The sequence below is a fragment of the Onychomys torridus genome, chromosome 4, assembly GCF_903995425.1.
Source record: "Onychomys torridus chromosome 4, mOncTor1.1, whole genome shotgun sequence".
Classification (NCBI taxonomy): Eukaryota; Metazoa; Chordata; class Mammalia; order Rodentia; family Cricetidae; genus Onychomys; species Onychomys torridus.
Genome location: NC_050446.1, coordinates 43,148,548 through 43,166,472, shown reverse-complemented (window position 1 = coordinate 43,166,472; position 17,925 = coordinate 43,148,548). Strand labels below are relative to the sequence as shown.

Genomic DNA, 17,925 nt, shown 5'->3' with positions numbered 1-17,925 from the left:
TGGATTTGTGGATATATATTATTTAAATTTGACTTTATCATAAAATATCTTGTTTTCTCCATATATGGTGATAGAAAGTCTCACTGGCTCTAGTAGTCTGTGCTGGCAGCTTTGGTCTCTTAGAGTCCGCAGCACATCTGTTCAAGCCCTTCTAACTTTTAGGGTCTCCAACGAGAAATCAAGTGTAATTCTAAAAGTTCTGCCTCTGTATGTTATTTGGCCTTTTTTCTCCTGAAGCTTTTAATATTATTTCTTTGTTCTTTGTGTTAAGTTTTTTCATCATTATATGGTGAGGGTTCTTTCATCTATGGTCCTATCTATCTGGTGCTCTGTAGGCTTCTTATATCTTTATAGTCATGTCCTTCTTTAGGTTAGGAAATTTTTCTTCTATGGTTTTGTTAAAAATATTTTCTTGGCCTTTGAGTTGATAATCTTCTCCTACTTCTATTTCTATTATTCTCAGGCTTGCTCTTTTCATAGTGTCCCAGATTTCCTAGATGTTTTGAATGAGGAATTTTTTAGATTTAATGTTTTCTTTTATTGATGGATCTATTTCTTCTGTCATATCTTCAAACACCTGAGACTCTCTCTTCCTTCTCTTATATTCTGTTGGTAATGCTTACATCTGTAGTTCCTGTTCACTGACCTAGATTTTCCATTTCCAGAATTCCCTCAGTTTGTTTTTTATGGCTTCTATTTCCAGTTTAAGTTCTTGAACAATTTTACTGGTTTCTCTCAACTGTTTGTTGTCTTTTTCTTAGTTTCCTTGACATTTTTTGAGGAATTTATTGATTTCCTCCAATTTTTATTGTCTTTTCCTGGATTTGTTTAAGGGATTTATTCATTTCCTCTTTAAATACCTTCATCATCATCATCATTGTAAAGTTGATTTTAAGGTTGTTTTCTTATGCATCAGCTGTGTTGGAATATTTGGGATAGCAGTAGTGGGATGACTAGGCTCTAGCAATGACATATTATATTGGCTGTTGTTGATTTTGTTCTTACACTTAATGTTTAGTCATCTAGATTTGGAGTTATTATAGGTCTAGGTGCCAATTTCTGGATTTATTTTTGTTGGACAGGTGTTTTCCGCCTGGGTTTCTGTTTCCTCTCTGGCATTCTGCCATCTGCATTGGGGCCTGGACTTCTGGTGGCCTGGATGGCCTCTAGTCCAGCAGGGGTTTGCTGCCTGAGTTTAGTGCTAGAGGTCTGGCTATGTGCGTGGTCACTGATCTGGCTGGCAGTCCTTTTGGGTTCATCTGGTCTGGCTTCAGCCTAGTATTAAGGGAGTTGGCCTGGTCTCTGAGGTTCAGGATGCTGGTTTGGCCTCTGAGGTTCAGGATGCTGACCTGGCCTCTGATGGGATAGAGGGCTTTCCATCAGAGATGTGGGTAATAAAATGGTCTGATTCCAAAAGTTTTTAAAACCTAAAAACCCTATGCCATATTCTTCCTTCCATGTTTAAAATGGTAAGGACATTTGGAAATATAAATGATGCTTTCCCTTGTTATCCCTGTATCCTTTATAATATCATATGGAATTAATTTCTCTGGAAAATTAACATTTGGGAAGTATATTTCCTTATAAAAATCCAACAATATTTATTTAGTCCAATAATGATTATTTAATTCAATTTGTTCTGCATTTCTGTCATCACTTTCTATCCATTCAGTAAACTTCATTGAAAGGCTACAAAGTCCAGTGCTAGCAATAGGGAATAATAAGTGTGGCTTTATTTCTAGAACTGATAATACTTTGAATGAGTGGGGACAATCATAGTGAGTGTACTCAGAATATCATGTGTGTGTACATGCTACCTGATACATGGTGAGGGAATTTCTTTATGGTCAGTCTTTGATAGGAAGGAAATGAATGGTTGAGGAAAGACTTGCAGACATGGTTTCTCAAGTAGCTACTGAAAGGAAGGAAGGACTTATTAAAACTGACAAACAGTGATATGATGTGATGCTCACCTATTCTAATTGTTTTTCTAAAATTTTCATTTGTAAAAAAATAGCATTTGTTTTCATTCATTTCTAAGATATTTCATTTCATTTCAATATTCATATAGTTGATCGAGTTTATGGATCTTCACTATAAGCTACTGACATATATTCTAGAATCTGATAAATGTAAATTGTGATTAATTTTAAGAATACTAATGATATTATATATGGAAGAAAACCAGGAAAATATATCATCTTTTTATTTTGATATATGTAGTAATTTTGAGATGCCTATCATTCTAATATCCTTCTTCTGGTGACATTTATTTATTTCATGAAAGTAGAAAATACTGAAACATTCCCATAACTGTCCCATGAGTACCTATGGTTGTTTTACATTAACAATGAAGAAAACCTTGTACCATTGAGTATCAATACCCTTAATATAATAGTAAGATTTGAAGGGAGAAAGGGAAAAACTCCTGTGTTTAAGTGAATAATGCATTATGCTTAAAATCACTTGAAGAAACTAAAAGTAAGACCAGACTTCCCTAGTCTTTTAGTGTTTTCCACAGTACAAGTGTGTGTCATGTGACTTTCTTTTTTTCAAACAGAATATCATTACTTCCTGGAGGGGGTTTTAGATGCACTACTGTGTGGAAATAGCTCTGATGCAGGGTAAGCCGATCATTTATGTGAGATGTGAGTATGTGTGGTTTGCTCCCATATGTATGTGCATCTCTTTCTGTAGAAATTCACTGATAACAGCAACTAACTTTATGCATACTAATTTTTAGTTATTATAGTATAAATAAAAAAGGACATATTCTAAATGTTAAGATTTCTTCTGTAAAGCAAGAAGCAATACTTTGATCTGTAACGCTACTTCCCTGGCATTAGTATCAAGCTATGATTCTGCAGTGAGGAAGAAGGGTTTCTTAGCAACAGCAACACCTAGCAGCTAGTATATACTATGAAGTCAAAGATGGAAAATGTATCAGGGAGTTGGATTCCACACCCTTGTGTCCTTTAAGTAGTGACTAGATCATTTTGTAAGTATTGGCTTTTACCAGAATAAAAAGACAGCAGAATGTCTTGTCATACTTTCTTTTTCCCCATTTGCAGCCAATGTCCAGAAGGATATATGTGTGTAAAAGCTGGTAGAAACCCAAATTATGGTTACACAAGCTTTGATACCTTCAGCTGGGCGTTTTTGTCCCTGTTTCGACTAATGACTCAGGACTTCTGGGAAAATCTTTACCAACTGGTGAGAATCTGATACTTACTGCATGTAAATAGAAGCATGTAAGAATACAAACTGAGTCATGAAATGCAAACCAGAGCATGATATAGTAGAGAAAGTGTAACTCAAGATCAGAGATGTGGGCTTCCCTATCCTGTTGATTACAATACATGTTGAATGGAGTAAAGCCAAGAAGAGTGATTCTGTTCTGTTTCTCCATGTCTCAAATGATATTTCTCGTTCTCCTTAGACACAATTTCTTCTGAACAAAAGACAAATCTCCCTTCAGCCCTGTCTCCTCCTCAAGTATTATCTCTTTCTTTTGTTCTCTTCCATGAAAGGGCTCAGCTTTTTGGTGGAGGTGCCCATTGTTTTCCATCAACTGTTTTAGTCTTAATGAATCCAAGAATCCCTTACAATGATTATGACCATATGAGTCAAAGAAGAACAGAGATAGAGGTTAAAGAAATAGTGAAGGGACACAATTGTTAATTTTGTCAGAGTTCTGTCAGACACACAGTCACCAGGTACTGAAATAATTATGAAAGTAATTCTGTTATTCTTGTTTCTAGACATTGCGTGCTGCTGGGAAAACCTACATGATATTTTTTGTGCTGGTGATTTTCCTGGGCTCATTCTACCTGATAAACTTGATCCTGGCTGTGGTAGCCATGGCCTATGAAGAACAGAATCAGGCCACCTTGGAGGAGGCTGAACAGAAAGAGGCAGAGTTTCAGCAGATGTTGGAGCAACTTAAAAAGCAGCAGGAGGCTGCACAGGTACTCAGCAGTTCAAATGGGTCTTGTTCCACAACATGGACATTTGCGTCTCCCCATATATCTGCTTGAATTTCTCACCTGCCTCTAAGCTGCCCTGCCATGGGCCAATGTAGCTTTATTTATCAGCCAATCAGAGCAACACATATTCACAGCATACAGAAAGACATCCCACAACACTTTCCCTTTTCTATCTAATCAAAAGAGAAGGTTTTAACTTTAACAGAGTAAAATTAAATATAATAGACCAAGTTATCAAGCAGGAATTATTGTTATAATATCTAGTTTATTTGTATTTGGCAAAATTAAAGAAAATATTCTATCTATCCCATATTTGGGAGTCTAAAGTTCATATCTAATTTATCTTTTATCACAAATAAGGAAAATTATAATTGTAACTAGTCTTCAACTACAACAAAGACTCCAGAAGGATATAATATTACCAAAGTAAACAGGAAATGCAATGTAAGCAACCTCCAAAAATCTAGAATGACAGGGACAACTGGTGGCCCAGATAGTCACCCAAAATTCCTCTGTAATGTTGGAGCATCCACCTTCAGCCTAGAGTTTTTTAGTCACTTCTGTATCCTGTAGAATATCTTTCAGTCTCCTCTGTGAAGCAGGAAACTGAAGGACCATCTTATCTTGTTTTGGCAAAATTCAGTGGTCATTTTTCCATGGTTCCTGCATGTCCAGTCGATACATTTTTTTCAAGTAGTCCAGGCAAGAATAGTTTCTTCCCCAAGTGGAAGAAACTATTTTGCCATAAGGAAAGTAACATTTACCATAGGGAAAGTAAAGCCCATATGGAGTTTCTTCAATGCTCATCATCTTCTTTGAAGTAAATTGATGCTATCAGGAGCAGGCATGTCTCATTGTCCAGAAAAGCCTGTTTTAAAAACATTTTAAATGCCATATTCTATAGGTCTTTGAAGTGTTTGAAGCTTACCTACCTAATTGAAATATAACTGTATACCTAGAAAACTTAATATGGCTATAAGTTTGATTATCATAGATGATTAACTATTAATCTGTATTTCTTAATTATACATTATAATTTTAAATGAGCTGCATAAACATAATACTGTAAACAAGAGTAGAAATATATATAGTATAACAAAATTAACTTTAAATTTGTATCAATAAACTAAAATCCATAGCAATATAAAACATTTTAAACAAGTTGTTGCTCTTTGAAAGTAGATTCAATAATCTACCCTTTTATTCTATCATATCTATATAATATCTCCTTTTTGGAAGTTGCTTGTTTGCATTTCCTGTTTACTCAGTTAATATCATTTCCTTCTGAGGTCTCTGAGGGAATTGAAGATTAGATACTAATAATTATAGTTTTCCTTTTTAAGAAATTCAGAAAAGAAACTCACTAAAGAAGTATAAAGTATTTAAGTTCAAAAGATAGTTTTGTTGGTAATGCAAATTAGGATAGAAGGTGAATTAGATACAATCCTTTAGATTCACGAAGATAGAATAGGAGTATTTTCTCTGAATTTGTCAAATGCAAATGGATTACACATTATTGATGTATTTATTGCCTTTGTATGTTGTTTATAGTTATTGTATTCATTGTATATTATTTTTCTTTTATTAGTTATAAACTTTTTTATTTTAGACCAAAAAAAGGGGAAAATGTGATGGTATTTTATTTGTGCTCTAACAAAATAAAGCTTGCTTAAAAAGCAGAAGGATGAGCTAGCCATGAGTTAACCATAGAGGTCTGGAGGTTTGTACAAGCAAACAGGAAGTGATAGAGCTGGGCAGAAAGAGGACGTGATATGGCAGGGTGGAGAATGGAGCTCGCTCTTTTTTTGGCAGAGGATTTCATAGGAATAAGACTTGTGGCTTGCTGCTCTGCCACTCTGATCTTTCAGCTTTTACCCCAATATCTGGCTCTGGGTTTTTTATTAATAAGACCATTTAGCAATAGTGTTACAACTAATAAAATAAAATTTTATTCATATCAAACTTTATTCAGGACCATCTTGATCATATAGAAAGAGTTCCTTCAGGCATGTTAATTCATTTATCACAGTTCTGTATTGAGGATATTATGGGAATAACAATGCCTAAAAAGTGCAGCTTCGTAACCAAACAAGCTGTGACCACACAGCATTGTTCTTCTCCCATACTCTTACAACTAGGTAGAGCCACTGCTGAGATGAAGGTGGTTGGGGCGGCTTTTGGAGAATCGACCATCTTCTGTTGCGTAGTGGAAAGTTATCGACTCCCCTCTCCTTCTTGTGGACAATAGTATTATGGAAGAGTGAGAAAGAGGTTGGGATACCTTTCATAACTTCAACTGATAATTGTAGTAGAGATATGGAAGTTATTGAACACTTTCAGAAACTAGAGAAGACCTGAGCTCGCTATCACATTTCCAACTTTGGATAGGATCTTGAGTAACTCTTCAGTTCTTCTTCTATGTTCCAGTTTGTTTTTCAGAAAAATGAAGATAATGGCCATTAAATACTAATTACTAGAATAGATTGAGTCCTATGGGATTTTTTTAAATGTCCAATGAATCTTTATGAGCATGTGATCAATGTAGCACAATGCAGACTTAATAAATGTTACCATGAGGGAAAGTAGATTATTTCTGAAAGTCATTGTTAGTTAAAAGAAAGAAAAAATTCCCTTCACACCCAGAAAACATCTTCTAGATGATATTTTCCTCAGTTAGCTAGTGTTTTGTCAATGGTGACAAAACTTGAGCAACTTGAACAAAGCTCTTAAGCAGTCTTTTCTTGTGCCACACTAAAACAATTTTTCCCCTATATAGCAGGCAGCAGCTGCAACTGCATCAGAACATTCCAGAGAGCCCAGTGCAGCAGGTAGGCTCTCAGATAGCTCTTCAGAAGCCTCCAAGTTGAGTTCGAAGAGTGCTAAGGAAAGACGGAATCGGCGGAAGAAAAGAAAACAGAAAGAGCAGTCTGGCGGGGAAGAGAAAGATGAGGATGAATTCCACAAGTCTGAGTCTGAAGACAGCGTCAGAAGGAAAGGATTTCGCTTCTCCATAGAAGGGAACAGACTGACCTATGAAAAGAGGTACTCTTCCCCACACCAGGTATGCACTGCTGAGTTCTCTGATGAAGAATTGAAACAGACATAGGCGTTTTCATCAACTGAATTGACTATTGCTGAATTATGCTTAAAACTGCTTTTTCTCCATATAGTTATGTGAAAGCTTTACTCCCCTCTACACATATGCAAATATGTTCTTAGATGCTTTTGAAATAACAGAGAGTTCTAATTCAGGAGAACTGGATTTTCATGTTGAAAGTGCCTTCTGGTGATTGTTTGTAATTAATGACATTTAATCTTCCAGTCCTCAGATCTTCTGAAAACATCCACAAAATGTAGACCTGGAGTTAGCTACTCAGAAATGTGCCTTTGGCTAATTAACAACACTATGTTGGTTTTCTTCCAATAACTTGTTCATCAACTGTTCTATGAACTTCAGAAAATACTTGTCACAGTAAACTTTACAGAAAAGTACACCAATCAGAATTTCAGAATGTTTAACTTCTGGTTCTACAGATACCCTTATTTTACAGGTGAATCAGAAAGAAGGGAAGTGGTATTAGGAAGGTAAACTGAAATAGTCTGTGAGAACTGCTGTAGGAATTATCTGACAGGAAAGAGAAGTGAAAACCACTCAGAGCCCTGCTGTCCGTGGTCATCACTAATGGATTCATCCATAGAGAGATTTTTAAGGGTGTTTCTCTTTAAACTCGAGAGATAGTGACTGGGTATTTTTCTCCTGTTATCTTTAGGCTGCATGCCAGCCATCTATTATTTAATATCAATGGCTAGAAACAATAATGTACAGAGATAATTTAATTTCATCTGAATGCCTATGAATTTTATTAATCAGAAGGAATGTGATACCTTCTCTAACAAATGATGCAATTTCTTTCAACTTAATCTTGCAAAACTATTTCAATGGGCTTTTTAAATATTATTTTACTTTCTGTTGTTTGTGTCAACCCTTCAGTCTCTGCTGAGCATCCGTGGTTCCCTGTTTTCCCCAAGACGCAATAGCAGAACAAGCCTTTTCAGCTTTAGAGGACGAGCAAAGGATGTGGGGTCTGAGAATGACTTTGCTGATGATGAGCACAGCACCTTTGAGGATAACGAGAGCCGGAGAGATTCACTATTTGTTCCCCGAAGACATGGAGAACGCCGCAACAGTAACCTGAGTCAAACCAGCAGGTCATCCCGGATGCTTGCAGTGTTTCCAGCAAATGGAAAGATGCACAGCACAGTGGATTGCAACGGTGTGGTTTCCTTGGTTGGTGGACCTTCAGTTCCTACGTCTCCAGTTGGACAGCTTCTGCCAGAGGTGATAATAGATAAGCCAGCTACTGATGACAATGTAAGAAAGTTTTACATAGCTCAGGCATGGCTGGCCCATGATTGCTGCACCAGCCAGTGTTTCTACAGAATGGAACTCTTGAGAATGATTTCTGGTTGGTCAAGCTGAGAATGCCCTGCATCTTGTAGCACCTTTAATAGACTAACCAACTAAACCTTAAAGCCTCAGCACTCCTTGCACAAATGTGAATGCATTACCTACAGTATATGCTAAGGATTAATTGAATAATAATGACTGCCTTGGTTGATTTGCTATGTACCCATACTGAATTTAGTTATGGAGACATCACCCCTAATGCCCTATTATAAGAGTAAATAAGTGGCTTTTAAGTGTAAAGGGTATATAGTAAGTCTTCCCACAAGACTCTTTAGTTTATCTTTGTTTTAGTGCAGATTTTCAAAAACACTGTGCATAGATAGCTTCATCATTACCTAAAATTTTCAGGGTTGATATTTATTGTACTAAAAATGCTGATATAGGTATCCACAAAGCCAATCTACACAAAGGGACACCAATAAATTATTAATCCCGATAAAATAATTGTTTGTGTAACAAAGGAGTATTGTGTGTTTGTTATTGTACATTCAGACAAGAACTTTCCAAACAAAGGATACTTCCTCTTAAACTGTACACTCACTTGGAATATATCAGCATGATGAGCATGACTAAGTTTAAATTAGATGACTTATTGCTTTGGTACCCTGGATGAAACTGTTGACCCTGCATCATATGTATGGATTTTTAGAATATACTTTGTATTATCAATGACCATCTATGTCTTATGTCTAGAAAATCAGATGACTACAGCTAAGTGTGCTGTAGTCTTTGGTATTTTCTTAAAATGAAATGGCTACTTTCTCAAAAGTAAAATGGCTTGACCATCTATATGATTTTTTAAGGCATTAGGATTTAACAATTTGTTCTTTAATTGAAAACAACTTAAATATGCCTATGACAGTCTTTACCAACTATACTATAATCACGTGCCACATATTTCATGAAGTTATAAAGTTTAAAGTTAAAACATTTAAATTTTCTTTTATGACTGTATGGTTAGCAGTTTAAATATTCCAGGTTAATGATCCAATAAGTCACCAATATCTGCCATCAGCAATTAAATATGAAAATGCACGGTGCATGTGTTTCATGAAAATCACTGTCTCCATTTATTTCTGTGCCATACTGCTCAAGTTAATCATTTAATGCCTCAGCATTTTCTTTATAGGGAACAACCACTGAAACTGAAATGAGAAAGAGGAGGTCAAGTTCTTTCCATGTTTCCATGGACTTTCTAGAAGATCCTTCCCAAAGGCAAAGGGCAATGAGTATAGCCAGCATCTTAACAAATACAGTAGAAGGTTTGTAGCAAACCCCACCACCATTATTTCAATAAACTTTCATTATCTTACTGGAGTCAAATATCTCTACTTATATGTTGGCAACTACACTCTCAGAAAAAAGGAAAAAAAGAAATGCCCTACTATTAAATGGGTGATCATGCATTCTGAAAGTGTTGAATATTAAATTCAATGTGCTGGACTCTGAACTCTTAATATCTTAGTATTACATGGGAACTGTGAGAGATTTCTAATTCATCAGTCAGAAATCCTCTGTTGTAATTAGCTACAAATTTCAGCAACATGGTTCCCTCTGTCATGATCCAAAATAATTTTAGGATTAGGGAGACAAATAAGTCATTTTCACAAAATAAAAGCATATTTAAAGGATGATGTATCACATTAATCCTTGCCCTAAATCTTACAAATGGGTAGCCTGTCAGTAACACAGGTTATTGCACAGAGTGAATTATCCAAAGCTATGTTCCTGTTGAAACTTCACCTATATGACCAACAACCTTACCAGCAGCCAAGTGTTAAGAAGCAGGGTCTATGTAATAAAGTAAATTGATTTATTTCTTACCTCTGCTTTATGTACATGTCTGATGGTATCTGTATTATTATATCAAGTAATTATCTTTGCAGCAAACAGAAATATGCTTGCTACTGAAAGTATGTTTAGTAGATCTAAAATAAATATTTGCACTTAGAAGGTAGTCATTTAGTATTCTTCTTTCTTTTTTTTTTTTTTAAATCTAGAACTAGAAGAATCAAGGCAGAAATGTCCACCCTGTTGGTATAAATTTTCCAACATTTTCTTAATTTGGGACTGTTCCCCATATTGGCTTAAAGTCAAACATATTGTCAACCTGGTTGTAATGGACCCATTTGTTGATCTGGCCATCACCATCTGTATTGTGTTAAATACCCTTTTCATGGCCATGGAGCACTACCCAATGACGGATCATTTCAATAATGTGCTTACAGTAGGAAACTTGGTAAGCATACAAGAAGGTAAATGTGTTCAGTATTCAAATTTTCTGCTTGGGAAACTGTTTACTACATTTAGTGGCTTATTAGCACTCTTTCAACCACAATTCCTACATCCCTAAGGCAAATACATCCAGCTGTCTGTGAGCATTGCTTTTTGAGAAATAATAGCCTTTAATGTCTGTGAAAAAACTAAGAAATAGGCATAGACCTGCAATAATGATTAAAAAGTCAACGGTGATGTTTCCAAAGTTTTGAAACTGTGAAGTGCTTCAGAATTTAAGGCCATGTTTTTCTTTGAGTGATAGCATCACTGTGTCCCTACTCTCGACAGTTCAAATAAGGTCATGTGTTCTTTCAAAGTGATCAACAACATAAAAGTGTCTCCCTTTTTTCTCCTTCTGGAGTCTAGGGAGTCTATGTTCTGTTTCATAGATCTGTTCTATATACAGATCATGAAATATTGAAAGGGCCCAGTACATTTGGTATATAATATGATCATTAAGCCCATTTTCAGTGAATGTTTCCACTTAATATTCTTCTTTTTTCACTTTAAAACGTAAGTTATTAAAATATTTTTCAGCTGAATCAACTTAGAAATCTCAGTTTTTAGTTGAAGGAAGAACTATATAAAGTATGACATGCTTTTAATACAGTATTTAGGAGGAATTTTAGGATTTTGCCAATATAGAAAATTAAAATATGCATATCCTATAGTATTTGTATTTTTAAATCTCTACTACTTACATTACGGAAATATAATTTTTATGCATGTAACTAATAATAATGATGGTGATGATCACACAAGATGCACATTAACAATAACTATCTCATTTGAAGGAAATAAGAATAATCTTACAAGTAAGCTGTCTGTGAAAATCTTGTCATTATCTAGGTTATATGAGGTCTGGAAAGAAAGGCTATTTAATGGAATGAATAGTATCAATTTAATGGAATAAATAATATCAATTTAATGGAATTAATAGTATCAAAATTGTGCATTGGTGCTCAAATTCTAATGTAGCCATTTTCTAGTTGGTTGATAAAAGTTGGACATTTTAAACACCTTGAAATATTGTTTCCTTCACCTGTAATAATTGTGGTATTTACACTACCTGGTTTCTGGAGCTGCTGTGAAGGTAATCCAGTAAACTAATGCAAACCGGCCTTGTCAACTAAATTTGCCTCTACTAGTAAGCCATAGGATCAGTAATGGAAAAGTAGCCTAAGCATTTTTATCTTAAGAAAAATATGTTATGGGGCTGGAGAGATGGCTCAGCAGTTAAGAACACTGGCTGTTCTTCCAGAGGTCCTGAGTTCAATTCCCAGCAACCACATGGTGGCTCACAACCATCCATAATGAGATCTGGTGCCCTCTTCTAGCCTGCAAGCATGCATGTAGGCAGAACACTGTATACATAATAAATAAATAAATCTAAAATATTTTTTTTCAAAAAATATGTTATATTTATCAATATAATTGTCTGGTAGAATTTGAGTAATTTTGTTTTGATCTTAGGTTTTTACTGGGATCTTCACGGCAGAAATGTTCCTGAAAATCATTGCCATGGACCCTTACTATTATTTCCAAGAGGGATGGAATATCTTTGATGGTTTCATTGTGACACTAAGCCTGGTAGAACTTGGCCTTGCCAATGTGGAAGGATTGTCCGTTCTCCGTTCATTTCGACTGGTAAACAAGACAGTGGCAATAATAATTGTTTTCCCCAATGGTGTTCTTTTGTAACACTTCCATAGACTTTTAGCACACAACCATTAACATCTTAAGGTTTTGTGTAACTTGATGCTTCTAAATGGGAATGATATCTCTCCAGGTATTTATTTCAAAAACAGCTTTATTCTGAAAAGTTTAGTCATGTAAACTTTACTAATTTTTTTTTTTTTTTTTTTTTTTGGTTTTTTGAGACAGGGTTTCTCTGTGTAGCTTTGTGCCTTTCCTGGATCTCACTCAGTAGACCAGGCTGGGCTCGAACTCACAAAGACCTGTCTTATTCTGCTTCCTGAGTGCTGGGATTACAGGTGTGCGCCACCACCGCCCGGCAACTTTACTAATATTATCAGTCACTAGTTTTCAGTGCTGGGTTACATAACACAGTACCTTGCGTGTGCTTTCGCATCGAGCTGTCACTAGCCTGTCATATGAATGCTAATGTTTTTTGTTGCTATGTTGACAAAGTATTGTTTCTAATGACTTGTACAATTAATGTTTTCAAACTGAAGAAGTATGCTTAACAGAAATGGTCAATATTTTAATAATAACTTGAAAGTGTAAATAGCCTTTGATATCAGTGGATGCCATTCACATAAAAGCTGTACATGTAATTCTAATTCTAGAAAATCTATTCCATCAAAAACTAAAAAGTTTATAGGACTATTATGCATCTGCATTAATTCCTATTCATTGCCCCGAAGATCAAAGAGGAGTCATAGTAAACATTCCAGGTTTACAATGTATATGTATTTATTTATATCTTTACCCCAATGTAATATTAATATATACAAACATTTATTCCTATTTACATCAGGCTCAACGTAACGTTACTTAGAACCTTTTTGACAAATGAGTTCTTTGACAGAAATTATTCACATCCAGATGTTAATAAGACATTATGGAATTTCATGGGTCTCAGAGAAGCAAATTAAAGAATATAGTTTCCAATATACAATTAAGAATTCACTTTCAAAGAAGATGATCTATATAATTAAAAGCTGAAAAAGTTAGATTCTTCCTGGGAGGATCCAAATGTTAATCATGAATCTGAGAAAGTTAGAGCAAAATATTGTAGGAGTATTTTTTTAGGGGCATGTAGTGCTAGCTATGGACCTCATATCTGCATTCGTACTAGGGAAGTGGTCTGCCATTGAACTGCACCCCCTTATTCCTTAGTAAGTCTCAATATAATGTTTATGAAGATCATAATAATGTATATTAAATTGTTCTCATTTTCTAGCTCCGAGTGTTCAAGTTGGCAAAATCCTGGCCCACACTGAATATGCTCATTAAGATCATCGGTAACTCGGTGGGCGCGCTGGGCAACCTGACCCTGGTGTTGGCCATCATTGTCTTCATTTTTGCCGTGGTCGGCATGCAGCTGTTTGGCAAAAGTTATAAAGATTGTGTCTGCAAAATTGCCAGTGACTGCAAACTCCCACGCTGGCACATGAACGACTTTTTCCACTCCTTCCTGATCGTGTTCCGTGTTCTGTGTGGAGAGTGGATAGAGACCATGTGGGACTGCATGGAGGTCGCTGGCCAAGCCATGTGCCTTACTGTCTTCATGATGGTCATGGTGATTGGGAACCTCGTGGTATGTACCCAAATTAGATATGCATTTCAGATATACAATAATAGTATAACAGATTGGTACCCCTTTTATTAAAACTAACTAATCATCATTAATTTCAAATGCCTCTGATCTTAGATATGCTCATATTCTCATTCTGAAACAAATACTATCACAATATACTGTGGTAATATAGAAATACAGTTTAAAAATGTGTGCATACTAACATTATCTATAATTTTTATCCTCAATTCCATCTTATGTCAATCATTTCATCACATTTATTTTGCAAATTGCATAGAATTATTATTAAAATTTTTCATAAATCTGCCATATGTGTGTGTGTGTATGTGTGTGTGTGTGTGTGTGTGTGTGTGTGTGTGTGTGTGTGTGGTCTTTTGCTATAGAATAGTGTTGACAAGAATAGTCAAAGCTGATGAATGCTTTTCATCCCAACACCCAGGAAGCAGAGGCAGGTGGATCTCTGTGAGCTCCAGGCCACCCTGGTGTAAAGGACTAGTTTCAGGACAACCGGGACTACACAAAGAAACCCTGTCTTGAAAAACAAACAAAAAAAATGGTTAATGGATGTTTTGAGAACTTAAGCTTTTAATTCTAAATTTGGTTATAGTCATGATTTTATTTCTGTTAATAGCCAATAGCATAAAACCACCAAGAAAGAAATGCCAATGTATATTTAAATGAATATTTGCAAATGTTCATGATTTTTAAATTTAAAACTGTTACATTATATCAGCAAATTTGTTTTCTTTTACTCATACAAATTTACATATAATGATAAATTAATTCATTCAAATTCTTCATTTCATGTATGGGAAATCTTCAGAGCAGCAGTAAGAATGCTTTTGTTTTATAGAGATGGAGCCATATCACAAATTCTGAGTGCCCAACATTTTTCCAGGGCTGGGTTGTTGAACCCAAGACCTCATGATATGCAGCATGTGTTCTGATCTTAGCCCACCTGACTTCTAATGACTGCCGTGTCTCTTGTTCATATGGTTTTAGATTATTTCTACATCTAAGGGAATAGCAATCTCTGTTCTTCTCTGTGCTTTGGTGAACATGTCCCTATGTCTATTTTCAAGGTCCTGAACCTCTTTCTGGCCTTGCTTCTGAGCTCATTTAGTGCAGACAACCTTGCAGCCACTGATGATGACAATGAAATGAACAATCTTCAAATTGCTGTGGACAGGATGCACAAGGGAATAGCTTATGTAAAAAGAAAAATATATGAATTTATCCAGCAGTCCTTTGTTAGGAAACAGAAGATTTTAGATGAAATTAAGCCGCTTGATGATCTACACAACAGAAAAGACAATTGTATATCTAACCACACAACAGAAATTGGGAAAGATCTAGACTGTCTGAAAGATGTGAATGGAACCACAAGTGGCATAGGAACTGGCAGCAGTGTGGAAAAGTATATTATTGATGAGAGTGACTACATGTCATTCATAAACAACCCCAGCCTCACCGTGACTGTGCCCATTGCTGTGGGAGAGTCTGACTTTGAAAACTTAAACACAGAGGACTTCAGCAGTGAGTCAGATCTAGAAGAAAGCAAAGAGGTAAGATTCTGTAAATTGGGGAGATAAAAATTTATACATATGTGTATGTATACATATGTGGATTATACTGTCTGTATTGATTTGTAGAACAATTTTGAATATCATCAAATATTATTTTATTGAGAAACTAAATATTTAATCACAGGGAGAGAATGACAAATCAAAGTATAATATACTGATGTGTGATTTTTCTCATCCTTATTAAAGAATATCCATTAAACAACTAAGAAATAGTAAAACAAAAAATAGCATCATTATAAGGCTACTTAATCCTTACAGTGAACAAAGAAGGAGCATGCTATTGTAACTTTTCCAGTAAAAAGTAAATAAAAATACCTTTGTATGCTTAAGAGTGAAGGTGGAACCTGGAGCCTTTGTCTATAAGTATTCATATTTTTTCTATGTATCACCTCAGCTCAAATACATAGAAGTGAACTTTCAAAAGAAGTGGTCGATACTGTTCCTCACAATAAAATTATATTATGTTGTAGTTCTATGTGGGCTAAAATAGCACTATGCTCTGAGCTGGACAGCTTACATAACCCAAATTCATTGATTCACAATTCTGGAAAGTAGACAATTCAAGACCATGGTACCATAGGGTCAGTTTTTGGCGAGGGCCAAACCCTCTCCTGAGGTTGTAGATGGCCACCTTCCTTGTGTCTTTACAAAGACTGGCTGTGATATGTGCACATGAACAGAAATAGATCTGTTCTCTCTTCCCCAACCTGTAAGGGCTTCTTCACTCGATTGAATTACAGCTGTAGCTTCATGATTCATTTGCTCAGTAGGGCTCATTAACAAGCCCCACCTTCAGATATTTGTAGACAGTTTCATTATTTGAAGATGGGACAGAGGACAGGTGGGGGAATACACTTCAGTCCATGAGATCTTACTTTAAAATGCTAACCTGTAACATCAGTGGATATTAGGGCTGTCCCTGACTTGGACTGACTTACTATTACTATTTCTCACTAACCAATTCACTCCTATTTACTGTGTTGCTGGCTATGGTGTTCAGTAGTTGTAAATGTATTTTTTACTTATATTTTCAACTTACGGTGTGCTTTCTGGGATGTAACAATAGTATTTTGCACTGAGGAATGGGACAATTTTGTAAGATAATTCCAAATAAATCTAAAACAGGGAGTCTGTGGTTCAAGCTTGATGGAAGTCCCCAAAATAGTACAGCATCTTTAGGGTTTCCATAGTCCAATTACTTTAAAGACATTGGAATGACAACCACAGTCGATTCCTCACAAAAATTTGCTGGCATATAAACCATGATCAAGGGAAACCATTCGGTATTTTGATAGGTAGTTGTCCGGGGGAAAATACCATAGGCATATGATATAATTTAGGCTATTGAGTATGTCAATTTAATAATGACTCAAGCTTTTATAACAAGTTTGTGTGTGTGTGTGTGTGTCAAGTGGGTAATTCCCACTTTTAGGAGTAGGGGCTGGTATTGAAACTAGCAATGGCTGCATTGAGAGATTTTGGGGATTTGCAGTGAAAGAAGAGGAAGGAAACAGCACAGAGACACAAGAGTGGGAAAATCATGACTACAGTGTCCATGGAAATGGATTTGAAGTGTTAAAAAACAAACAAGCAACTGGGCTTTAATCCCAGCACTCAGGAAGCAGAGCCAGGCAGATCTCTGTGAGTTCAAGGCAAACCTGGGCTACAGAGTGAGTTCCAGGAAAGGCACAAAGCTACACAGAGAAACCCTGTCTCAAAAAACAAAAAACAAATAAACAAACAAACAAATAAACAAATAAATAAATAATAAAAAATTCATCTTCCTTCCCACATTCCAAATCTATTTACTCCATTTAAAATGCTTTGCCAAGTATTTTAACCCAGTGAATCATTAATAACTGACAGACAGAGTATCAGGGGTCTCATTTACAAGTGTCTGCATATATGTATCAATTCAGTAAAAGGCTAAGATTTAAAATAGACAATGCTGTGCTCATAGGTCGGTGCATACTCAGTTTGTAGATGAGTTTCTCAGTTGCATCTCTATGTGAATTCAACAGTGTATTATATACCTTTTGATCATAGTGTTCCAGATTGATTTCTTTTAATCATTCGAAAGTTAAACTCTTATTAATATCCATAAATAAGATTCCTGTAAGAAATCTGGTCTCAGAATAAAAACATTTCGTGTTGGAAGTTAAAGCCGAGCACAAGAACAAGCCATTCCATCGATTCCTCTCAAAGACACACCAAGCATGCTTTGCTTGCTCTGTGCTGTGTTGTTTCACTTTCAAAGTCAAAATCACTTTCTGTACCAGAGAACATCTTTAAAAGCAAGAAATCCACTGTGAAGGGAAAATGCTC

The 17,925-nt window shown here is 35.7% G+C and overlaps 1 protein-coding gene across 2 annotated transcripts in view; it reads left to right on the top strand.

The window, feature by feature from the left end:
- The window catches only part of LOC118581481 (sodium channel protein type 1 subunit alpha), a 140,989-nt gene that overhangs the window by 83,725 nt on the left and 39,339 nt on the right, over window positions 1-17,925 (top strand). Inside the window, exons 8-17 of one of the 2 annotated variants that reach the window (XM_036183638.1) lie at window positions 2,561-2,624; window positions 3,072-3,213; window positions 3,762-3,968; window positions 6,763-7,047; window positions 7,978-8,325; window positions 9,584-9,716; window positions 10,455-10,693; window positions 12,205-12,378; window positions 13,658-14,014; window positions 15,097-15,579. In XM_036183638.1, the coding sequence (XP_036039531.1) occupies window positions 2,561-2,624; window positions 3,072-3,213; window positions 3,762-3,968; window positions 6,763-7,047; window positions 7,978-8,325; window positions 9,584-9,716; window positions 10,455-10,693; window positions 12,205-12,378; window positions 13,658-14,014; window positions 15,097-15,579 (2,432 nt within the window). Of the gene's footprint in view, window positions 1-2,560; window positions 2,625-3,071; window positions 3,214-3,761; window positions 3,969-6,762; window positions 7,048-7,977; window positions 8,359-9,583; window positions 9,717-10,454; window positions 10,694-12,204; window positions 12,379-13,657; window positions 14,015-15,096; window positions 15,580-17,925 lie in introns of both variants that reach the window. The other variant, XM_036183637.1, reaches the window with a different exon arrangement.